General features: G+C 33.7%; 1 protein-coding gene across 2 annotated transcripts in view; it reads right to left on the bottom strand.

The window, feature by feature from the left end:
• Positions 1-26,876, bottom strand: part of TRHDE (thyrotropin releasing hormone degrading enzyme) — a 395,923-nt gene that overhangs the window by 119,311 nt on the left and 249,736 nt on the right. For both annotated transcript variants that reach the window (XM_032170751.2, XM_058425822.1), the window contains exon 7: positions 8,274-8,339. In XM_032170751.2, the coding sequence (XP_032026642.1) occupies positions 8,274-8,339 (66 nt within the window). The remainder of the gene's footprint in view (positions 1-8,273; positions 8,340-26,876) is intronic.

The following is a 26,876-nucleotide window of genomic DNA, read 5'->3' as shown; positions in this document are numbered from 1 at the left end:
AAAATCAAAAATGTAAAGATTATTAGAGTGTTATTTAAGAAAAATTAGCAAAGTAAATGCTCACAAACATGGACAAAGTGAAATATATTATGGTACATCTATGTCATATTACTAGTATTAAACTAAGCTATGTAACAGAATCATGTCAAGCAATTATAAAAATATTAGTAAATGAGGAGAAATATTTTTAACTTAGGAGGAATTTTTTGTAACCTTTCCAAATATATAGTTCTAGGCTATTACATGCACTTTCCAAAAAGAGAACATAAAATAAAAAGAAAAATAAATTTTAAAAGGAAAAGAAAGAAAATTGCTGATGCAGAAGCTAAGTAGGTTACAGAAAAATGCCTGTAAGGCAAGTTTATTGTACTACTGAACTAGCAATCTAACCAAATGGCAATGTCTACAAAGAGTCAGAGACAATTTTTAGTAGATGTGTCCATAATTACAGATTGGCATGCATTTACACATATACTAACATACAGATACATCCATACGTCAACTAAATGTGTCTAATAATTTCATAGATATATTTAAATAACCAAAAATGTCATTTTATAATATCAACCCGATTAGCTAATATGTAATACATCTTGAGCCCTTAACTAACAGATAAAAGATAACCAATAAATATAAATTTATGAGGCCTCCTGTTGAGCTAGACAAATGCCTGCAGGATTATTAAATAGAGATATATATCTCTAAAAATAAGAGCTTTTTAGTTAATATTATATAGCCACATTGGTCGGTTAACAACCTTTAAATTAGAAGCAAAATAATAAAGATTCAATCAGTGGCTATATATTTTAAAAATTGATGAATAAAAGTTATTTCAATCTGATCCAGAAATATGAATACAGAATGCTATTTACTTTTTTTTAAAGTATTTGTTTGTATTAAAGATGGAATTCTTAATTCTGAAATCCATCAAATCTTTTCTCAAACTTAAATATTTCTTTCTCCATAACATGCTCATTAATTTTCCTTTATAGTTAGGTCATTAATAAATTAAATGCCAATTAAGTCAAATCCAATAATTAAAAAATTAGTAATGATAATATTATCATATGACATTGAGTGAACACATCAAATTATTTTCAAGTTATTAACCTTTTTACCCATAGCATATCTAAAACTGCACAGCATTTTAAGCAAAACTAGGAGACATTTGAGCAAAGCTTCTATGGTCATTCATTTTAGATTCAGTATGATTCGGCTGCCATCTGGATAAAAACACAATATTATCTCTTCAGAAAGAAAATTAACTTTGACACACTGTCTCTGCTCCTCTATGATTTTCTGACTTTTTACTTATCTGAAAACCTACATGTAAGGGACAAAACACTCTCTCACAAATGTAAGCCTGCAGTTTTCAACTAAAATTCCTGCATATACATGTTACCACATAACACCTCACTGGAACACAAGTTATTGAGTATGTTGTTGCTACTAATAATCCCTATGGCTTTGTGCCTGTCATTACCTTCAGGCTATCAGAATTTTATGAGCACAAACCAATAATAATGATATTTCCTTTTTGCTTTTTATCCACACCTCATTGCCTTACATTGATTTGCATAAGCAATTTCCACCCTGATAATTGGAGCCAAACATCTTGTTGTAGGTTACCTTATGGAAAAGAGCAGTTAAATACTAATCAAGATAAATCTTTCTTTATTCAACCATATTTTAGATGATGCTGAATTACCCTCACTGCTTGAGCAGGAAGGTGACTCAATTTCTGACAGGGATTTCAGGCTTTGAGTTTATATCAAGCTTAATAATGATCTTTCTTTATAATTTCAATACCCTGGTGTTGACCCATAACAACATGAAGAATGGTACTACTAGGCTCAAATCATTAAAACAATATTGTTTTGTTTGAAAGAAAAAGCCATAACACAGGTACTAATTATTTTTTTAATAGCTACCTAGCCAATCAATGTTATGTGAGGATTTCATAATTACAGCTTTAATTTTTATCTCCAGAAAAATCTGAAAAAAAATGTAATTAGGGAGATTAAAACATAAAAACCAAATAAGAAAAATCCAAGTCATGTAAAGATACATATCCAAAAGAATAAATTACTTGAATTACTTACTTTAAAAGTAAGACTTATTCTACTTAAGTAGAATCAGGATTTGAGCTATTGGACTTAAATTATAAAAACAAGGTTAAAGAAGTAGATTCTAATTTATTGATCAAATGAATATTTTAACTATCAGCATTGTTGTATATGGATGAATAGTAATGTATATGCATGTAAGCACTAAGAACCCTGTAAGTGAAAGATGCAAGAATTACCGAAAGATGCTATAAGGTGAGAAATTTTTATTAGAGAAGGAATTTAGATAAAATATTTATTTATAGGAGAAGGGAATATTTCAGGGAGCTTTGTGAACTCACCAAGAACTTCTATAGAGACAGACAAAAAAAGAGGGCAAAATTGCAGTATATTTATACTCCAGGTACCACACAGAAAGGGAAATTCAACAACACTGGATCCCAAAGTCTGTCCAAGAGGAAGAGAGGACAGAAGTGGGGTTGCACTGCATATATTCCACCCCAATGTTACACTAGTAAGGACTCTACTTATATTTGCAACATTTTAATGAGAAAACCAGATTCCGATAGTATAATTAAATAGGCATGAAACCCATGAGTGACCTTGCTAGCTTGTCCTTACAAATGGAAGGAATTTGGAGATGTGTATACCACAAACAAAAATGAGGTACTAAAGATAAGAATGATATTATATTTTAAAAGTGTAACTCGAGCTTCTGTGCAAGAGACAGTTTCTGGTTATTGCCAACCTGCCTATTGCATTTCTCACTGACTCCGCTTAAGTTGCAATAGGTCATGTATTATGCAGATGTTTTCTTAGTCATCATTACTCTCTGGAATTATTGCTAGGAGAAAGTCCTGGGTTGGGAGAACACATAATCTTGCTCTCCAGATGTCCTATGTAGAGGTGGTCTTAAATCAAAAGCAATTTAGGCAAACTGCTGCTGTACTTTAACTTATCCCAGGAGGATTAGCCCACCTGGGGAGGTAGGAATGAGGATCCTACAGTTGTGATTATGCAAACCAAAGGCTAAATTTGTAAGTTAATCAAAAAGCAAAACAATTATTCACAGTAATAAACTCTCGTCTTTTTTCCAGATCCTTATTTTATGAGTAATCACTTTAGAAATTTTCAGATTTTATATATTACTGGTACTGATTCATCCTGATATAATCAAATCAACTCATTCGAAGAGAAAACTGGACATTACAGACCACAAGCAACTGGACTGAAGTTATGAGGTTAGTAAAATGAGGTAATTGTTGATTTGATTTCCTTATATCTCTCATCATATGTCCTGGTAAAATTGTTGAAATCAGCTGAGAACATTCTCTGCTCTAGCTAGAGAAGTATCATATGGTCTTAATACAATATTAAGGAAGAGATGAATAAAGGAGTTAATACTTTGTAAATCTTCATATGGTAATAAAACAACCTGTAAAAATAATGCAAATAATATTTAATCAATAGAACAAAGACATTTATGGATCAAGTGTGTCAGACTGTTAGTCATTCACCACCACTTCCCCTGCCATCTATACTCTTGTGCACTGTATGGGTTAGAAGCTTGAATGCTACATTTCCAAGAATCCTTTGCTAGTTAGGCTCAACTTTATGTTCTGCAAAATGAAAAGCACACATAAAAGATATGGATAGCAGTAAAGAAGGAGGAGTTGTCATTGCTCAGATAGCAGAGAGCAGGCATGTGGGCTTTGGCAGAAGGCAGGGGTAAAGTATTACCAGTGGCTTTCAGGTGTCCTCTCGGCAGATGAGAATGTGTGTATTACTTCCCTATGAAACCCAAATGTCTTTATTCTGGAAGGCTGGCAGTGGCTTTCCTGACCTCTACTTCCATAACCCTGCCAAAAGTTTTAGAAAATCACTATATCCAATGTTAATTCCCTTTCTGCTTGAAATATTACTAAGGGTTTTAGTATGTTACAGAATTACGTACCAGAAGTGATTGTAGACCCTCAGAGATGGTTATCTACAATTGTTTGCCTGCCTTGATTAGATTTAAAGAAGGTAATGTCATTAATAATGAGTGATAGCATCATGATAGTTAATCATTTTCAGGGCCAAAACAGTTTCTTAAATGATCATCGATAGTTTCCTAAACTGAAGAATAAGCATTGGGAAAACAAATGACTGTTTCAATAGAACATTATAACAGAATAGAGAATTACAAAGTCTTTGAGAGGCTTGGCTATTTCTGACTGGACTGGGGAGATTACAAAAACCAAAACAACAACCTTAGTGCTTTAAATTCTCAGCTGAAGGTTTGGCAGGGAACCAGAGATCTATGACTAATGTGAAAAGAATCATGTATCTCTTACAGGCTTAGAATCAATGTATCCAAAAAGAAAACTATGATTTAAAATTCTGAGTGGCAAAATTACAACTCAAGTAAATTTCATGGATTTATTAGGTCTTTTATGTGAGAGTTAGGGTATTGACAAGGAAAGTGTAGGATGCAGAATCGGAATGCAGGCCTTGAAGGTCTAAATTTCACTGAGCCTCTGTGGTAACTTTTCTTGTCTCTGAAAAAGTAAATTCCCCTTGTTTGAGTTCCCTGTAACGTCACTCATCAAGGAGGACGCTGGCTCTTCTCAAAACCAACTCCAGTATACCTAAATGCAAAACCAATAAATAGAATTGGTTTCAGCAGATTTCAAGAGTTCAAGTAGAAATTCCAACATTAGAAGATGAAATTTACACTGAAAATCACCAACAAATTTCAATGGTTCTTAGCATATAACATCTAAAATCACTGTAGCTTAATCATAAAATTATAAAGTATCCAGAGCTAATTATGAAAGTGAACAAGTAAATAAAAACCAAGGAAATATAAGTCATTTCCTGATACTAGCAAAATAAAACTATTACCAGCAAAAACTCCCTGTTACAAAAATGCTGATCTGGTTTGACTACAGTTATAGTTCTATATATATTGATAGTCATATAATACAGTCTTAATATTCAAATGATTAAAGATTCAAAAAAATGGAGTCACTCGTGCATATCTAGTTTACAAATGTGTCCATCAAATTAAAACAGCTGTCCCAAATTAAATATATCAAACCCAAATTGTCTAACTAGTAAACTGCATTAAAGTAATCCTAGATTTAGAGAATATAAAAGATAAAAGGAATCTTACAGTATTTAGTTCAGCTCTTACATTTCATAACTATAATGTCAGAGGTCAAGAGAGGTCTAGTGACTTGAAGAAAACCACTATTAACTGGAGGTAGAAATGAGAATTATTTCTCCTTATTTATTCCATTGCCTCATGTTTCTCAAAATATGCCTGCTATCATTTTGGGAAATGAATTACATAGAACAGTAGACATGTAGAGTTTGCAAAAATGTAAACATTTTTGCATTTAAAAAATATTTATTAGTGACACATAATCTAGCCACAGAAATGTTCAAGCTCAATTCAGTCCAGTTCCACTTTCAATTCAAAAATTAAAATGGAAGCTAATTTGCTGGTGGTATCACCAACAAATCACCAACAAAAGCTGTGATTGTTCAGTAAGAAATTGTTCTCCTAAACTTTCTCATAGCTGATCCAATGGGTAATATGACTATTAGAAACAAAATTTTTCTCAGAAAGTCTCTAGAGTCTCTTCTTGCTGAAAAATATGTTTAAATGGAAATTTAAAATATATTCCCATACAAAACATTATAAAAAATTGAAAATGTAGTTGAATCTACACTGATACTTTATAAGTTAAATATGAGTATGTGAACTAACCCAGAAACCTACTACCTTTCTATATTACATATATATATATATACACACACACACACACACACACACACACACACATATACATGTATGTATTTTTAAAAAGTTTACCTTGTTTCCCAAAGACCTTAAGGTGGGTCATAAAGATACATAAATTGCAAGAGAACACAAATTTCAGGTAGATAATAAATCAAGAAGAAAGAGCATTAAGACATTGTTCCTACGTGGAACATGAAGTTTAAGGTCTGAGCCCAGAAAAAAAAAGAAGAAAGGAAGAAAAGAGAGCAAGAGAGAAAAAGAGAAGGAGAATAAAAAGGGGGAGAATAAAAATATATATGAAAAACACACTATCTGCAATTTGGAATTGCAAATAGTAAACTTTCATTTGTCAACATGGAAATAACCATGGTTAATGTAAAAACAATTCATAGGTTTTCCAGCAGAAGTAAGTGCTGACAGCCTAGATTAGCTCTTTCAACAACTTGTAAACCAAGACTCCTCAGGGCCTTCTGGATGGGAAGCATATTAATATCAACTCTGTGACCACTCAGCACCATGACATGAAGTGTCTGTTCAGGAGGTCATCTCCAAAATGTATCCCATACATCTTCATGCACAAGAGATGATAATTTATCACCTAGATGTAGGGATCTACTGTAAACTAATCCAAACTGCTGATGATACACTAAATCAGTTTGAGTGATGAGTATAAATAAAGCTGCAAGCAAAGTACTGAAGGATACAGATCTATTTGATCAATGAGATGTCACCAGGCAAATGAAACGCAGTGTTGACAAACATAGAGTACCTCAGTTGAAAATTAACCAAATCAAGTATCAGAGCATAAAGGCACACATTAATACAAGCTTGGAATGAAAGTTTAATACGGTATGAGTCAGAAGCTATATTCTAACTGTTTCATATAAAACTGAGCGGAGTGGGTCAGTGGAAAAGAATGTATTAAAAATTGATATATTTTGCACACCATAGAAAGTATGACAGGATGAACAAAAATGTTGCAAAATAATAATCCTTTCCAAATAATATAACTGCAGTTATTCAATCTGCTGAGCAAATCCATACACACAGATGAAGAAAAACAATATGAATTTTATACAGAAAATGATTTCACATCAACTTGCTATGAAGAAATCAAATTCAATTTGTGTTGCCCTTATGAACAGTTAGATATTTTCTGAAACTGTCATGCTACAACTTCAATGGGGAAAAACAAAGGAATGGGGATAAAGAAGGACATTCCTACAGATAGCTGATATTCATGAAGGACACTCCTTGAGAAAAAAAGATTTTCCCAACTATGTGATCAGAATAGAGCCATTAACATACAGCAAATAGATTCAATGGATTCAGCTATTTTGAAGGTGTCCCTAATGGAAAGAGCTGATTAAAGTAAATTTCAAACCCTGCTGGAACAAATCTGTAAAAATATTTTCTGAGGGAAATTATTCTTCAAAAAATTTATTTTTATATATAGTTTTTGTTGTGTTAAGTATATAGAGAGAGTTTGTCATAACATAGTTAACTCTTGCCTTGTATTTTATCTTTCAGTTTATTTGGGGGTACAGATAGAATTATACTACTAAAATATGACCTGGACCCAGATGTAGTTTATTTAAATTTCAAAATGAAAAGCTTACTAAGAACAGATAAGATTGATTGCTCTCTCTGTCTTAGCATAATTGTATTTCAGGTGAACATCAATTTACTTTAAAGGACACTTCTAAGTAGCAGAATGCATCATAAATAATTCATCAATCACAGCTACTAGGAACATGATTTACTCCAGCAGATTCAATGGAATAAAAGCTTTTTTTTTATATATTTGTGTCTGCTTTAAGAAGTTTAATAATCTTCCTTTTCTAAGAATTCATTCTTAGATTCTATACTTCATACTCTAAACACATTATGATAAAAACTATCTTTTTCTTCCTTTTTTTAAGAAAAACATATTTTCTAATAAAAATAAAAACAATTAAAAACCTTTGGAGCAAATAATCTATGTATATCAACAGCAAAATAACAAAAACCTAAAAGGTACATATTTGAAAAATAGCCTTAAGATTTCTCAAATACATAATTCAAATAATGCTAACAAAGTTTGTTTCACCTTATTTGAATCTTTAAATGGAAGAAAAAGAAGGCAGTCTTTCTGGAAGTCTTTTATAGAACATTTATAATCTGGTATATTTTAAAATTACTTCAATTTAAAAATGCAAATCAAACAGATTCTTAATTGTTCAACAGTTCAAGTTTTGTCAGTTGATATCGTGAGTATCCTATCTAGAATTTTCATTTGTCATGTAGAAAGACATTGCTTAACTTACAAATCTTAAAGTTTTCCACCAAGTTCAGCAATTTTGTATTAGCTATTTCCTAAGCTGTGAAATATATTGACAAAGAAAAATGTAAAAGAAAATAAAAAGCATTTTACTTACTTGCAAACCCCTCTGGAAAACTGAATGGCCCATAAAATTAGCCAGCATTCTTATTAAAGCAGCGCCCTATAGGAAAGAGTAATAAAAAGAACAGAATTTCAACAAAGTATCATGATTGTAAAGTTGTTTTACTCAAACCTAGTCTACTTCACTCATGCTATTCTATTTTCAAAAATAATTAAGAAACAGGAGTATCATGAAAACAACATCCAACTTAGTGACAACAATTTCGTTTTTTTGGTCTTGTGAATTTTAAAGTTTTGTGTAAAACCTACAACCACAAAATGGAAGTCCTCTAGAAAGAATATCTCAGGGCAATGATAAGCTGTAATTCAGGAGTACTCAATATTTTATTGAACACTATATATAACAAATTTAATAAAACATGGTTCTTGTACTTACAATCTCATAATTTGCTCAGGGAAGGACACCCATGTTAATAAATAATCATATCAAAATATAACGTTGAAGTAAAATAGGTACTTAGTGTACTCCTTAACCAAGAAAAGTTTAGTTGTGGAAGTAGAGAGTAGAGTACCAAGAAGTCAGACTGCCTGGGTTCAAATCTTAAGTCTGCTACTTACTCACCATGTTTGCTCAGTAAGATTATTTCAGCTCTCTGCTCCTTACTTTTCTCTCTTGTAAAGTGTAGTTAATAGTAGTTATATTTAATATGGCTGTTCTAAAGCTTAAATAACTCAATATATGTAAAGCAGTTTGAACTAGGTCTGAAAAATAGTAAGCCATATAGGAGTGTTAGCTATCAGTATTATTTCAAATTGTCTAATCATTTTTATTTCCTATTTCTTTTTGAGGCTGTATTTAGCCACATACATCTATATGCAAGTAAAACATATGAGATCAATATAAATAACTGGAGAAATAGAAGAAAATACTAATTTAAAAGAAGAACCATCTTGAGAACCATTATTATAATATGGCAGAACAACATGAATGCAAAAGGTAGGTATGTAATCAATATGAAATGTTCCAAGGAATGACAATTAAGTATGGATGATAACAAATCTTCATGTAAAATATAAATAAGTCTTCAAGAAGACACTTGACCAAATTGAACTGGTATGGAGCAGTGGATTGTAAGCAATGAATGTTTAAATACAAATTGTAGCCTGGATTGGGGGTTACAAATTTCTTTATGACTACACATCCCATTTCATACTCAGTACAAATGTACAACTGCAATAATTCATTTCTTGCAAGATGTCTCTTTTTACAAGAAAATCGTAAGAATCACATATAGAATCATTCAGCCAGTCCAGCAACACAACAATGAATTTCCATAGTTTGTTACTAGAATGATTTGCTAGAATTCTGGGACTTGAATATAGTGCAATACTCAAACTATGGATCACCATTAAAGATGAGTATCAAAAAATTTCAACCACCACCAAAATTGCTCCCCAAGTCAGGATTTTATTCTCATCTCAACAAATGATAGGCTGAAATATAAGTTTTATGCCTTTTCTGATTTTTTTTTCTCACACCTTCCACTCATTGCTCTTTCTTTAGCTTCTTCCTCTTTATCTTCTGCACATTTGTATATGACCATGAAACATAAGCATTTATGATTCAGTCTGAGGACTAGGTTAGAATTCCCTTTAGAACACATCAGCTCTGTTCCTTGAATTTCCTTGACAAGCTCTCCTTCTATACATTTCCCAATATAATCGACCAATCCCAAGGGTGGAAACTGTCCATTTTTCATTAAACCTGACCATTGCCAACTGGGACTTGACACTTAGTATCTAAAGCAGTCAACTCAAACTTTCCTCCAGCACTGAATAGCCATCTTCAGATGATTTAGGTGTTCTCCTCCAGGTAATGATGACTTGGTCTCTTGTCAGGTTATAAAAACTATTAATTTAGCATGGTCTAATGACACAAGAATCCTTTCTGATCATAAAGAATGTACCAGTTTTCCTGTCTGAATTAAGCTGGAGACAGTGGTAACAGCAAGGAAAAACTAGAAGTACAATCAGTATTCAAAAGTTATAGAATATCACTTAGCTCCTGATTATATTATATTGTATAACTCAATTAAGTTTTAGAAAATATGACTATGTTACCCATCTGAACATTTTAATAGTCTCTGGAGTGGCATGAACTCTTCTATGTTTAACTAGCCTTTTCTTTCCAAAGCTAAAATTTAAAAATCCTTATTTTATAGAACTTCATAGACAGATGGGCTCTCCAACTGTCATGGTTTAGCCAACATATACTAAGCACATACTATGTATGGATTATAACAAAGATCACAACCCCTAACACAGGCAGAGCTCATTATAAACTTTTTTTAAGAAAACTCAGAATCCTTTTTCATCATGTCTTTAAAACATTTGTTTATCAAGCAAACCTTGTTTACAATATTACAGCTTACGTTACCTTGTGATTCAAAACTCCAGCCCCAGTCAAACAAACTGGACATTTAGGAAGCCCAAGTAGCTTTATGAAAAGTAGATATACTATTTCTGCAATATTTAATAATTTTTGAGACTTGCTCTAGAAAACTCATCACTGTTTGCTAAACTAACATTCAAGGATATATTAGGATATCTACTTGATTTTTTTAAAGTTTCATAGAGAACATTCCACAAAAGTATGCTTATAAACCAATTAATCATTTAGCAATTTTTATATTTGGAATATCTTTTTAATGTAAATTCCCACCTAAATTTTCTTTTATTTTATATTGTAGCCGTTTGCATGCACATCAGTCTCAGAGGTATTAAACATGCCCAGAGAAAAAACTGTGTCCTCATGACTTGGTACCACCCTCTTCCTATGTCTGGCTCAGAGGAAGTGCTCCCTTAATGTAAGACACCAATAAGAGAGAAAGAGAAAATTCTGCATGCATAACAATTACTTTGTGTTCTTGTAGAGGAGCTATTCAGCCAGGATATATAGTTTATTGCTTCATTGGTATACTTCAGTGATAAATTCTCACTCTTGGAGAGGGAGATCTTCTCAACTAATTTATTTCTTTAGCACATGCTTATTGAATAAGGTGGTATGTTCAGTATCCTAAATGACACAAGTCTCTGTCCTTGAGGATTTCAAAATCTCATAAGTGAGATGAGATGCAAAGCAAAATAAATGAATGACAAGAGAAAGTATTCTACTGTTTTCAGAAGAGGGAGAGATTGTATCTGCAGGGACAAAGGATAACGAGGGTCTAAAGAAGTGTTATTTGTGTTGAACCTTGGAGGATGGATAAGGGTTCCATGAGTTAAGATAAACAAAAGGCATTTGCATGTTATGACAGGAATGGACTTCATGTGGTCAAATAAGCGTGAAAGTGGAAATCACAAGTAGGGAAGTTTATACGGAAAGACAGTAAATAAAACCAGAAAATGGAAGATTCAATGGAAAATAAGATTGAGATAATTTTTAGAGGACTTTGAATACCAGGGATAAGGAATTTGGAAAATTGGTTTTCAAAATATTTGGGACTTAACTATGATACTCCAAGGAAGAAGTAAAATAACCAGAAACAAATGATAACAATGAGGATAAAAATCAGAGATAGGTTTAAGAAATGGAGCAAAGATAAGTTTGTATTTTAAAGCTAGAGTGGATGATGACATTAGCAGATATACAGAATTTAGAAGAAAGTGCTGGTGAGGTGAATATAATAACATCTGTTTGTAAATGTGCTGTTTGAGGAACAGGTATAGAACCCAAGGAACAGAGGGCAAGTTCAACCACAGGAATAAAATTCAGTGGAAAGTTATGATTGAATAGATAAATTGGGAATTAGAGTGGGTGAGTCTGCCAAGAGAAAAGTTCTAAGGCTTTAGTAAGAAAAATAGAAAACAGAATCGTATAATTGTTTTCTATTTGTTTATTCTGTTTTATGATTTGCACTTCAGTGCTCATAACAGGCGCTCAACAAATTTCCATTGAAATCAATGAAGAAATGACATTAAGAGAAAAAAATGACATATTGTGATAAAAAACAGAAGGCAAACTGGGTATAAGCGGTGTCATAGAAGACATGTTTTAAGAATTAGTGCTTCAGATTTCAAGGAAAATAATAGCTAAGAGAAGGCCATAGTAGGCCATATTTAAGAAAGAGCTATTTAAATAGACTTGAGGGTGTGAAAGCTAAGTGAAAACAGAAGGAAGAAAAGAGAAAGCTAGAAGCAACTTCACATGAAAGGTTTGTTTGTGATTTTCTTTGGTAGAAATAGGAGAAATTTTTTTCTGCAAAGCAAAAGATGACCCAGTGGAGATAGAAACTGAAGACACAGTCAATCAAGAAATCATTATTGAAGTAAGATTCTAGGAAAGCTAGATAAGAATTTAGGTTAATCTTGGGAGAGAATAACAACAATCTACTCTGAGACAGGACTGAGGCAGAAAAGAGAAATAAGAAATAAGAAAAGATAAACAAGAGATGTTGAAGTGTAAAGCACAGAGGTTAAGAAAGTACACTGCACAGAATAGACTGTAATCTCCATCAAGGTGGGGACTTGGTCTGTCACCACTATACGCTCATTGCCAAAAACTGTTCCTGGCACAGAGCAGGCTCTCAAAAAATACTGAACAAGTGATGGACCATCACTTTCCAATAATATAGGAGATGTGGTCTGAAGATAACATGAGTTGGAAAGAGTGGAACTAGGTTTGAAGTAACCCACTGAAAACGTAATTAGGAGTTTAAGACGTGGAAAGGTGTAGAAAAGTTGTAAGTTGTAGTAGTCCATTCTCACACTGCTATAAAGAACTGCCCAAGACTTGGTGATTCATAAAGGAAAGAGGTTTAGTTGACTCACGTTCCACATGGCTGGGTAAGCCTCAGGAATCTCACCATCATGGTGGAAGGTGAAGGGAAAGCAAGCACCTTCTTGGGAGTGTGAGCGTGCAGGAAAAACTACCACTTATGAAACCATCAGATCTCATGTGAATTCGATTACTATCATGAGTACCAGCATGGGGGAAACCGACCCCATAATCCAATCAGTTCCCTTCCTTGACACGTGGGGATTATGAGTCCCCTCCCTTGACAAATGGGGATGACAATTCGATATGAGATTTGGGTGGGGAACAGGGCCAAACCATATCATAAGTTCTAGCTGAAGTTATCAATAATGTATCTGTCATTCATTATTTGTACTACATGCTAAGGCCATAATATCATAAGGAAAACATTACTATTTTTATCAGGTCAGAAAATTGAGGCATAAATGTTACACACCTTGTAGAAATTGACATGGGTAGTAAACAATGGAGACAGAATTAGAAACCCATTTATACCCAGCTCCAAAATCAGTAATTTAAACCAATTTAGATGACCTCTTGTGATCCCAACTCAAAATATTTACATGACTATCTCTAGAAACATGGCGCATAGCAAGAACTTAGAAAAATAAAGGAAATTCTTAGAGTTACTGAGAGTTTGGAATCAGTGAGATGCTCACAGAAGAGGACGAAGGAAAACCTAATTCAATGGGACATAGTTGAAATGCCTGACCCATATTCCCAGGATTAGGGATAAAATAGAAGACAGATATGAACTTGCAGAATAGGACATGTTTATGGTCTAGGAGACATAAAGCTTCTTTATGGCAGGTTCAGTAAGAACAAAAGGCTAGCAAAATTGAAAATAGTGATATTTTTATTACTGTATGTGGATGTGGCAGCTGTGAAAATGCACTGCTCAAATTTCCCACTGCTGCCCCTCTGCATTTACCATCACAAAGGCCATTCTTTCCTCAGTTTACTCCTAGCCAATCACTGAGCAGGATAGTGTAACAACTACAGACCTGTTCTAGTGAGACAGGAGACTCCGCCAATGGATAACTCTAACTAGATGACTCGTCACTGGTGTGGATGAATGTGTTTTTGCAATTGAGCTAAAGTCTGAAACTATGAACCTGACGCCTCTTCCTTACCTTTCTCCTTGCAAAGGCTGTCAATTGTAATGTGGTCTGAAGGCAGGTCCCCCTACCTTCTCTGGCTCCTTTAACAAATAAATCTTTTGCATATAATGTTTTCTGCTTCTTAGAAAATCTGGACTAACCTAGTAGCTCCATTTTTAGTGCGGAAGTCCACACAAGTATAAACTAATGATAGGTCCCTAAAATAAGTTGGTAATGAGAATACTCTAGTTAACAAGTAGCACATCCATCAAAACGAAATAATCTTTTCCTTCTTAGTTCTTTCAGGAAATCTTTGGCTAGTATATATTCTACACTACGAATGTCTTAGCTTAATGGTTTGCTCTCCTCCAGCACAACAGAAGGTAAGAAATAATGTATCATTACTTTCCATTGACATACAGGAGAGACTGAGGTGAAGGCATTAGGTGCTTTGTCCAAGTTACTTGCTTTCACTCACTCAGTTGTTGAGTTATTTGATTAGCAAAAGAATTATGAAGTAAGAATTTCTTGTTACTTTTTGAGTTACTGAAAGGATTAGTCTATTGATTCAAAATCAAAGTACTTTTAAAATGTAAATTTGTAAATGATGTTTCTGCACTAATTCTGGACATGTGTGGAAATAAAACAATGTTCTAACAAGATTTGTTACTGAAGCATGTGTTTTGGTATGGAATAAAAGCATATCTTAAATCCTCTATGGTTTTTTGAAAAACATGTTTTCTTCTCTGTTTCTTTTCCATAATAATATGATAGCTATATTTAGCATCTGAAGAACAGAAAAAGAAATGCCTAATCCTGAATATCCCTTACTCACAAGTTGTTTACAAAAAAGAAAGACAGAAAGAGAGGATAGAACAAGAGAAAACAGAGAATGAAAGGGGAAAGAAAATTAATTCCATACAAGAAAGCAGAATTAATGCCCCATTGCTTCAGTTACCCATGCTTGGAGCCTTGGAGTCCTCTATGATTTATTACTTCCTGAGGCCAAGCCTCTACCTCTGCATAGCTGAATTATTTCACTGTCTCCTAGAGACAACCCCACATGTGTTCTTACTCTCAGGAATCCATCCTATGGGCCACATTAGACTAATTTTAATAATTATTTTAGAAGCATAATGTCTGCTAAGAGTCCTGGTTCTGTCATGTACTTAGGCATGTGAGATGATCTAAGTATCTACAATTAGAACATAACAATAAAAATGATAATGACTACTATATTACTACCTTTAATAATAACACCTATTTCAAAATTTTTCTGAGAATTCATTTAAATTATTATAAAGCACTAGATACTCAGTGTTTAGCATATAATAAGGTTTAAAAAGTATATAGGTATTGATATCATCTTCATCATCACTATCATCATTTTTATGTTAGTCCCCTGCCCCCCAAATCTCTACTTTAAAAAAAAGTCCTGTGGTAGTAATAAAGGCCATACATAATGAGATTCACCACTACTTACCAATGCTTTTTCCCATGTGACCAGATGATCAGCTTCTACACTGGTTAAGCTCTTCTTCCCATTATCCCATGAGCATTCCTTACACACTTATGTTTTAATCATGCTTATTTATATCAGTTGCAATGTTAATCCTTTTTCATCCTATATTCTGAGCTCTATACATTATTAAAAGCACAGGAAAAGCCCATACCATAGTATAGTCCACACAGCTATACTGCCACCATTAATAATAATAATGATAATAATATTTCAATCAAAATTTTTCTTAGAATTAATTTAAATTATTCATATAAAGTACTTGGTACAGTGTTTGGTATATAATAAACTTCAAAAATGTATGTAGGTATTGTTATCTTCATCATCATCAATATCATCTTTTTATGCTAGCTCCCTGCCCCCCAAAATTGAGTACACAGTAGTCAATCTCCCCTGTCAAGAAATTCGGCATATATCTTTCATTGGGACTGTACATTTTTTGAGCATTCTTAGGCAATGGCATTCAAACTGGGTGGTCTATACTCAAGATAATAGGAGACCAAAAAGGTATTCAAAGAGGACCATAGATCCCAGGGACAAGAAAACAGGGATAAGAAACTTTCCACAACTATGTTAGTTCTCAATGTTTTTGTCTCCTCTGAAGTCATAAATTGTTTAAGTCTGAACTAAGCAATTTGTCAAATTATTTTAAATCACTAGCTAATTGTTTCACATGACTTTGTCTCCTTCCCACAACTACATGTAGGTCATTTAACTACATTAATCTCATTTAACTAGATTATTTAAACTAACCATTGGCATATTTGTTAGTTGTTGATGACATAACTTTTCCATCGCAAATGAAATATGATCCTGGCTAAGAAAAGTATCCACCAACTCCTTGCTAGTTTCAAATCAGCAATCCAGACTATGACATTGCAGCCTATACCCAGGTACTCATCAGTCTCCTCTGTCATGAAATTCAGCATGTATCTTTCACTGAGTCATATGTTTTTTCAGTATTCTCAGGTAATGGCATTCAAACAGGGTAGTCTATATTCAAGATAATAGGAGACCAAACAGTATTCAAAGAGGATCACAGATATCAGAGACAAAAAAAACAAAAACTTTCAACAGTGTAGGAAATAGTACTTGCATGAAAGCATTCAACTCAAGAAATTTGAAGCATAACAATACTGTACTATTAAATGAATGTACATAGAAGGATAAAACATAAAAGCAAAAAAAAACAAATAGAAAACAAAGAAATGGTTAAGAAGATGAAAAATAAAACATAAAGAGTCCATGAAAAAAACTAATAAAATAGCAAAGCTCCGAGAAAGAAAGTAATTGAGGTAAAAAAGAAGAAAAGAAGAATAAAACAATGTAAATACTAAAAATGGGCACATAGCTACAGAAAAAAGTTTGTAAAATTAAAATAAGAATATTCTAGAAACATATACTAATAAATATGAAAACTCAGATTAAAAGAAAGAATTTTCAGCTGGGCATGGTGTCTCACGCCTGTAATCCTAGCACTTTGGGAGGCCGAGGCAGGCAGATCACAAGGTCAGGAAATGGAGAACACCTTTGCCAGCGTGGCGAAACCCCATCTCTACTAAAAATACAAAAATTAGCTGGGTGTGGTGGCGCACACCTGCAGTTCCAGCTACTCTGGAGGCTGAGGCAGGAGAATAGCTTGAACCTGGGAGGCTGAGGTTGCAGTGAGCTGAGATCATGCCACTGCATTCCAGCCTGGGCAACAAGAGCAAAACTCCATCTCAAAAAAAAAAAAAAGAATTTTCTCTAAAATCGTAATATCACTAATGGTTTAAAAATAAGAAATACACCAAAAACAAACAACAAAAAACACACATACCAATCCAGGACAGTTTTACAGGCAAATAAACTTTTAAGGAAACACTGTCACATATTACCCTTGTTTTAGATAAAGTACTATCAAGGAATTGAAAATGAGTACAAGCTTTTCAACATTTTTATGATGCTGTGTAACTGATATGCAAACTGGACAATGTAAAATATAGTCTAATATCCTTCATACGATCATGTATGCAAATATATATGTAATTGATGGGAAAATATCACATATATAATATAGACTAATATAAAGACAAGTTTATATATATTATATGTGATAACACAATATATAATATAACCTATATATATGAAATATATATTCTATGAAGTGAGAGAAGATACTTAAGTAGAGTTCATTTCAGAAATTTAATAATTGTTTAATAGCAAAAATTATATTATAATTAATTGCATTAATAGTGGAGACAAATTGTTTAATCATCTCAAATGTAGGAAAACCATTTAATATTATTTAGCATTCATTCATTCTTATTCAAAATAATAAGATATCTTAATAAACTAGGAAAAGAAGGGGACCATTAACAATAAAGGCAATCTTTAAAAAATATACTCAATAGTGAAACATGAGACGCATTCTTCTTAAAGTTGAAAATAAGAATTCACTCTACTAATATTTCTATTCAAAAGTATAATAAAATTAATGAACAAATGAAATTTTAAAAATAAAGCAGTAAATTATCATAATTCAAAGATGATGTGAAAGTTCTCACAGAAATCTGAAAGAATATATAGAAGCAATGTATAAAATCACTGAGTATAGCAGAGATTAATTATTTATTCATTAAGTTAATCTCTGACATGACATTGATGAATAAAATCAAAAGAATTAATATATGTTACTAAAATTGAACTTAAGGAATTCATTTACTGAGTCATTCTCAAAAGAAAAAGTACAAACAAATATTATAAAACAAAATAAGAAAAATTTCAAAATTGTACAGAGTTTTCATGGAGAAAATTATAGAACTTAACCAAACACACAAGGATGTAAAAATGAAGAACTATATTCTTTAGAAAGCTAGAAAAAGTTATTGCAAAAATGTCAAATATCCTAAAATTAACCTGCAAACTTCTCAAAATAATTTCTTTTTCACAGAAATTGTCCTGATCTGAAAATTCACATGGATTAGCAAAGAGTAAACAACAGCAATTTTGAAATAGAAAAAGATGGTGAATCATCTCTTTTCACAACAAAACTATAAAGTTATAGTGGTTAGCCCTATGATGGTAATGTTGGAGTAGAAATAAACCTATAAACTAGGGACCAGATCAAGAGACTGCAGATATACCAATACTGATATCTGTGATAGCTGACAGAGATGGTATGTGAAACCAGCAGAATAAGAGCAGGGAATTCAGTAAATCACACTAGAATGATTGGTTACCTAAACTAAAATTAAATTACATTGGACATCACAACATCGACAAAGAAATATCACCAAAAAATACCCAAATGGATGATTAAAGAACTCAATATACAATGGAAAACTTTAAAAATATTAGGAGAACATGAAAAAAGCACATCTTTATGAATTTGGGATAAAGGAGGATACTTACGCAAAACAAAACAAAAAGCATGAAGTATAAAGGAGAAAATGGACAGACTACATCTGAACTTTAAAATCTATATGATAAAAGACATCATAAATTCACAGACAAGCTGCAGTACTATTAGCAATGAAAGATTAGTATCCAGAATGCAAAGAAAAAACAACTCTCATTAATTAATTATTAAAATGAATAGGAAAACAGATTAAAAAACAAAAACCACATTGGAAAATGGGCAATGGATATAAATAGAAAATTCAAAAAGTAAGCAACCCAAAGGCCAATAAATACATGAAAAAGATTTAATCTCATTAACAAACAAATAAATATAACTTAAAACAATAAGATAGCATTTCCTAGCCACTGACCAGACAAAATTTTGAGAATTTAACAATAATAAGCACAGATGAGGATGTCAGAAAACAGGATCTTCTCAAACTCTCTAGTGGGAGTGTGTACATAGGTACAAATGCTTTGGGGAAGAAAATGTTATGCTAAAATAAATGTTAAGATTAGTTTATTTGTACATTTAACAAACAATTATTGAGTGCCTGCTGTGTAAGGCACTACGATAGGGTCTGAAAATGATGCAGAGAACAAACCAAATAAAGCTTTCATGCAGTTTATATTCTAGACAAAAGAGGCAGTTAGTAAACAAAGAAACAACAATAATATCAAATACCCATTATTGCTCTGAAAATAAATAAAGCAGGGTTAGGGGATAGAGAGTGCTGGGGAATAGGCTCTCATATGTTAGGTAAGACAATCAGGAAAGATTTCTTTAATAAATTGACATGGAGCAGAAAAAGGAATCAAATGAAGAAGCAAGCCATGTTGATGACTCAGGAAGAACATTCCAGGCAGAGAGAACAAGCATAACCGGATTTTGAAATCTAGAATTCTGGAGACAGGGTAGGGCTAGAAGACCCAGGCTCCCACAAAGAGCAAGAATAGATGAAGAAGACCAAAAACAAATCTGAAGAATAGGTCCTGGGAGTTCCAATATTTAGAGGTTGAGAAAAGTAATTCAGTTCCTCAAAAGAGATGAAAAGGAAATGGCCAATGAGCTGGTTAAAGTTAAAAAAAAAAAAAAGCTTTTAGGAAACAAAATGAAGAAAGTGTTTCAAACGTAAAATGATCATCACTAAAAAATGTGCTTAAGAAAGCAAGTCGACTACCATGAAGACTGGATTTTGCAACATGGAATTAATTTTTGAGTTGACAAGAAAAGTTTGATTAAATGATAAGAATGAACACTTAATTAGAGGGGTTATAAAGAGAAAGAGTAGAGAGAAATCAGGCTTTTGCTGTAAGAGTGTAAAGATATAAAAATAGTCCGGGTAGAGTTAAGTCAAGGGAATTTTTACTAAGATCAAAATATTTTAACATTCTACAGAGGGAAGAATAATTGAGTAGAGAAGGAAAAATGGATGTTTCAAAAGGGAAGAAACATTCAATATGACCAACATCCTAGAGTAGACAAGAGGATAGAGTCTGGTACAGAGTGGAGGCATTGGCCTATATCATAGTACAGATCTTCATCCACTGTGACAAACAGCAAGGGAAGCAGAGTATATAGGAATTGATAGGTGAGATGTACAGGGTTGGAGGTGTGAGAACACTGATTTGTTTATTGCTTCTAATATTGCAGTGAAATAAAAGCAGAGTAATCAGATGAGAGTGAGGAGGGAAAACAGAATGTGAACACTAAGAAAAAGTAGGCATTAGGTGTGTGGAAGAATGATAAATTGAGTTGGGAAATGTGGATGCATGTACCTCCCAACCCCACAATTTCTCTAGCTGGATACACAGAATGACCAACACTCACACATGAACACAAGGACACATGTAGAAAGAGGTCATTTGCAACACTGTTCCTAATTTCTAATTCTAATTTCAATAGTTTATAATAGACAAAAACTTCAAACAAACGTCAGACCGTGAATAGGAGGATGGATTTATAAACTGTGCTTTTTACATATTGTATAGCAGCAAAGATAAATAAAATAGAGGTCTAAGTATTAAAATATGAATGAGAGTTATGTCTCTTTAATGGTTATCTCTGGGAAGAGAGGGAGGGACAGGGGGTTAAGAAAGGGGTTAGAGGAATTTAATGTTTTATTCTTTAAAACAAGTCATATGTAAATACATCAAAATAATAATAACTGCTTACTTTGGGTCTTGAGCACATGTGTATCTGGTAATATCCTCTGTATGTTTAAAAATTTCTCAGCTGAGATTTTTTTTTAAATTTTATTATGATACTTTAGGTTTTAGGGTACATGTGCACAATGTGCAGTTTTGTTACATATGTATCCATGTGCCATGTTGGTTTGCGGCACCCATTAACTCATCATTTAGCATTAGGTATATCTCCTAATGCTGTCCCTCCCCCTTACCCCCACCCCACAGCAGTCCCTGGAGTGTGATGTTCCCCTTCCTGTGTCCATGAGTTCTCATTGTTCAATTCCCACCTATGAGTGAGAACACACAGTGTTTGGTTTTTTGACCTTGCAATAGTTTACTGAGAATGATGGTTTCCAGTTTCATCCATGTCCCTACAAAGGACATGAACTCACCATTTTTTATGGCTGCATAGTATTCCATGGTGTATACGTGCCACATTTTCTTAATCCAGTCTATCGTTGTTGGACATTTGGGTTGGTTCCAAGTCTTTGCTATTGTGAATAGTGCCACAATAAACATATGTGTGCATGTGCCTTTATAGCAGCATGATTTATAGTCCTTTGGGTATATACCCAGTAATGGGATGGCTGGGCCAAATGGTATTTCTAGTTCTAGATCCCTGAGGAATCGCCACACTGACTTCCACAATGGTTGAACTAGTTTACAGTCCCACCAACAGTGTAAAAGTGTTCCTATTTCTCCATATCCTCTCCAGCACCTGTTGTTTCCTGACTTTTGAATGATGGCCATTCTAACTGGTGTGAGATGGTATCTCACAGTGGTTTTGATTTGCATTTCTCTGATGGCCAGTGAAGATGAGCATTTTTTCATGTGTTTTTTGGCTGCATAAATGTTTTCTTTTGAGAAGTGTCTGTTCATGTCTTTCACCCACTTTTTGATGGGGTTGTTTGTTTTTTTCTTGTAAATTTGTTTGAGTTCATTGTAGATTCTGGATATTAGCCCTTTGTCAGATGAGTAGGTTGCAAAAATTTTCTCCCATTCTGTAGGTTGCCTATTCACTCTGATGGTAGTTTATTTTGCTGTGCAGAAGCTCTTTAGTTTAATTACATCCCATTTGTCAATTTTGGCTTTTGTTGTCATTGCTTTTGGTGTTTGAGACATGAAGTCCTTGCCCACGCCTATGTCCTGAATGGTATTGCCTAGGTTTTCTTCTAGGGTTTTTATGGTTTTAGGTCTAACATGTAAGTCTTTAATCCATCTTGAATTAATTTTTGTATAAGGTGTAAGGAAGGGATCAGCTTTCTACATGTGGCTAGCCAGTTTTTCCAGCACCATTTATTAAATAGGGAATCCTTTCCCCATTGCTTGTTTTTGTCAGGTTTGTCAAAGATCAGATAGTTGTAGATATGCGGCATTATTTCTGAGGGCTCTGTTCTGTTCCACTGATCTATTCACAATTGCTTCAAAGAGAATAAAATACCTAGGAATCCAACTTACAAGAGATGTGAAGGACCTCTTTAAGGAGAACTACAAACTACTGCTCAATGAAATAAAAGAGGATACCAACAAATGGAAGAACATTCCATGCTCATGGGTTGGAAGAATCAATATCATGAAAATGGCCATACTGCCCAAGGTAATTTATAGATTCAATGCCATCCCCATCAAGCTACCAATGACTTTCTTCACAGAATTGGAAAAAACTACTTTAAAGTTCATATGGAACCAAAAAAGAGCCCACGTCGCCAAGTCAATCCTAAGCCAAAAGAACAAAGCTGGAGGCATCATGCTACCTGACTTCAAACTATACTACAAGGCTACAGTAGCCAAAACAGCATGCTACTGGTACCACAACAGAGATTTTTATTTAAAAATAACAAACAGGAGTCTTTGGGAAAATTGCTAACCTGCAACACCTTATAATTAATCTTATTTAGTTCTGTCATGTTTTATATAAATTTCTTACTCCTCTTGGCTTAAGCACCATGATCTATCTCTAGAGACTTCTAAGAGTATTTTAGTCCTATAGTTTAATTTTTTGGTTTTTATTTAAAATAAACTTATCTGACAGAGGAAAAATGAAATAAGTTAAATTTAGTCAGACACTTGAGGTAACTTTTAAACAATGAAGATCTAATGAATAATTATTTTAAGAATAAAATTATTAGTGAATATATTATAATCACTATTAAAGTATAAAGGTGTTAGCAAAGCAATGGTTTAAAAGTGCTAAAAATGTTTATTTTGTTTATTTCTGGATCCAATGGAAGACTACAATGTCCCAAACTAATAACAGTATTGAACGAGTAAAACTAATTTAATTTTGTTTTAAGAAGGGCCTGTGCAGTGGCTCACACCTGTAATCCCAGCACTTTGGGAGGCAGAGGCGGGGTGGTCACGAGATCAGGAGTTTGAGACCAGCCTGACCAACATGGTGAAACCCCGTCTCTACTAAAAATACAAAAATTAGCCAGGCATGGCGGTATACGCCTATAATCCTAGCTACTCAGGAAGATGAGGCAGGAGAATTACTTGAACCTGGCAGGTGGAGGTTGCAGTGAGCTGAGGATAAAGCAAGCCTCCATCTCAAAAAAAGAAAAAAAGAAGCTCAGAAAACACTATTTGTTCGTAAAAAATCTAAATATTTTTCAGTTCCAAATTCAGTTCAGAACTTGTGAGTAACAGGCTGTAGAATAACTACACAAAGACAACATCGTTTGTGTTTTTAATATCAGCCAACAACTAGTATTCTTGTCATTTATTGCAGAATAATTGTTCCTTGTCAGAGTTAAACTATCACAGCTAGAAAGAATATGAAATTTAGAGTACTAAGAAAAATACGTGATTAATGTTAGGGAAGAAGGCATTTCAAAGGTACTAAATAAACAACACTTTTAAAAGATGCCTGCATAATATTGTGCCAGAAAACGTCACAAAGAAAATACTTAACAGAATTAATACAAATCAGATTTTAGGTACACTTTGAATACAAAAGACTTTACCAATTTCCACCTAATATAAAAGACGGAATAATCTTAAAGAAGCATGGCTGGAACTGGCTGAATGCTAGCAACTTAAGTAAATATGGCTTATTATGCAAAAAACAATATATATTAGTGTTATAAAGTTTTAGTGTCACATATTTTGTCTGAAAGTTGAGCATAGTGCTAGCCTTTAAAAAGTTATTATGTCACATATTTTATGAATAATGTAAACATTCACTTTGTAACAAAATGCCAAATACCTGAATATTTGAAAATTATTCATAAAGTAGTTTAAAGCACATTTAGTGACATGATGAAATTCATACATCTTTTCTAGTTTTTCTTTTCTAATATTTTATTGTGTATGTTGATGTATATAATATTGATGTGTATAAAATACGTATAGCATATGTCAGTCCTTTCATATTTTTAACATATTAAAATAAGAAAAAAATAATGGGCATGTGATTCTTATGAAAATAATATTTTCTTTTTTTAATTTTAATTTTATTATTATTATTATTATTATACTTTGTTTTAGGGTACATGTGCACAATGTGCAGGTTTGTTACATACGTATCCATGTGTCATGTTGGTGTGCTGCACCCATTAACTCATCATTTAGCATTAGATATATCTCCTAATGCTGTCCCTCCCCCCTCCCTCCACCCCACAACATCCCCCGGAGTGTGATGTTCCCCTTCCTGTGTCCATGAGTTCTCATTGTTCAATTCCCACCTATGAGTGAGAACATGTGGTGTTTGGTTTTTTATCCTTGTGATAGTTTACTGCGAATGATGGTTTCCAGTTTCATCCATGTCCCTACAAAGGACATGAACTCATCATTTTTTATGGCTGCATAGTATTCCATGGTGTATATGTGCCACATTTTCTTAATCCAGTCTATCGTTGTTGGACATTTGGGTTGGTTCCAAGTCTTTGCTATTGTGAATAGTGCCGCAATAAACATACGTGTGCATGTGTCTTTATAGCAGCATGATTTATAGTCCTTTGGGTATATACCCAGTAATGGGATGGCTGGGCCAAATGGTATTTCTAGTTCTAGAACCCTGAGGAATCGCCACACTGACTTCCACAATGGTTGAACTAGTTTACAGTCCCACCAACAGTGTAAAAGTGTTCCTATTTCTCCACATCCTCTCTAGCACCTGTTGTTTCCTGACTTTTTAATGATGGCCATTCTAACTGGCGTGAGATGGTATCTCATTGTGGTTTTGATTCACATTTCTCTTATGGCCAGTGATCATAAGCATTTTTTCATGTGTTTTTTGGCTGCATAAATGTCTTCTTTTGAGAAGTGTCTGTTCATGTCCTTTGCCCACTTTTTAATGGGGTTATTTGTTTTTTTCTTGTAAATTTGTTTGAGCTCTTTGTAGATTCTAGATATTAGCCCTTTGTCAGATAAGTAGGTTGCGAAAAGTTTCTCCCATTTTGTAGGTTGCCTGTTCACTCTGATGGTAGTTTCTTTTGCTGTGCAGAAGCTCTTTAGTTTAATTAGATCCCATTTGTCAATTTTGGCTTTTGTTGCCATTGCTTTTGATGTTTTAGACATGAAGTACTTGCCCATGCCTATGTCCTGAATGGTATTGCCTACGTTTTCTTCTAGAGTTTTTATGGTTTTAGGTCTAACATGTAAGTCTTTAATCCATCCTGAATTAATTTTTGTATAAGGTGTAAGGAAGGGATCCAGTTTCAGCTTTCTACATATGGCTAGCCAGTTTTCCCAGCACCATTTATTAAATAGGGAATCCTTTCCCCATTGCTTGTTTTTGTCAGGTTTGTCAAAGATCAGATAGTTGTAGATATGTGGCATTATTTCTGAGGGCTCTGTTCTGTTCCATTGATCTATGTCCCTGTTGTGGTACCAGTACCATGCTGTTTTGGTTACTGCAGCCTTGTAGTATAGCTTGAAGTCAGGTAGCGTGATGCCTCCAGCTTTGTTCTTTTGGCTTAGGATTGACTGGGTGATGTGGGCTCTTTTTTGGTTCCATATGAACTTTAAAGTAGTTTTTTCCAATTCTGTGAAGAAAGTCATTGGTAGCTTGATGGGGATGGCATTGAATCTATAAATTACCTTGGGCAGTATGGCCATTTTCATGATATTGATTCGTCCAACGCTTGAGCATGGAATGTTCTTCCATTTGTTTGTATCCTCTTTTATTTCATTGAGCAGTGGTTTGTAGTTCTCCTTGAAGAGGTCCTTCATGTCCCTTGTAAGTTGGATTCCTAGGTATTTTATTCTTTTTGAAGCAACTGTGGATGGTAGTTCACTCATGATTTGGCTCTCTCTTTGTCTGTTATTCGTGTACAAGAATGCTTGTGATTTTTGTACATTGATTTATTGTATCCTGAGACTTTGCTGAAGTTGCTAATCAGCTTAAGGAGATTTTGGGCTGAGACAATGGGGTTTTCTAGATATACAATCACGTCATCTGCAAACAGGGACAGTTTGACTTCCTCTTTTCCTAATTGAATACCCTTTTTTTCCTTCTCCTGCCTGATTGCCCTGGCCAGACCTTCCAACACTATGTTGAATAGGAGTGGTGAGAGAGGGCATCCCTGTCTTGTGCCAGTTTTCAAAGGGAATGCTTCCAGTTTGTGCCCATTCAGTATGATATAGGCTGTGGGTTTGTCATAGATAGCTCTTATTATTTTGAGATACTTC

Source organism: Hylobates moloch, unplaced genomic scaffold, assembly GCF_009828535.3.
Source record: "Hylobates moloch isolate HMO894 unplaced genomic scaffold, HMol_V3 SCAFFOLD_12, whole genome shotgun sequence".
Lineage (NCBI taxonomy): Eukaryota > Metazoa > Chordata > Mammalia > Primates > Hylobatidae > Hylobates > Hylobates moloch.
The sequence above is the reverse complement of the archived record's forward strand: the minus strand, read 5'-3'. Positions and strand labels throughout refer to the sequence as shown.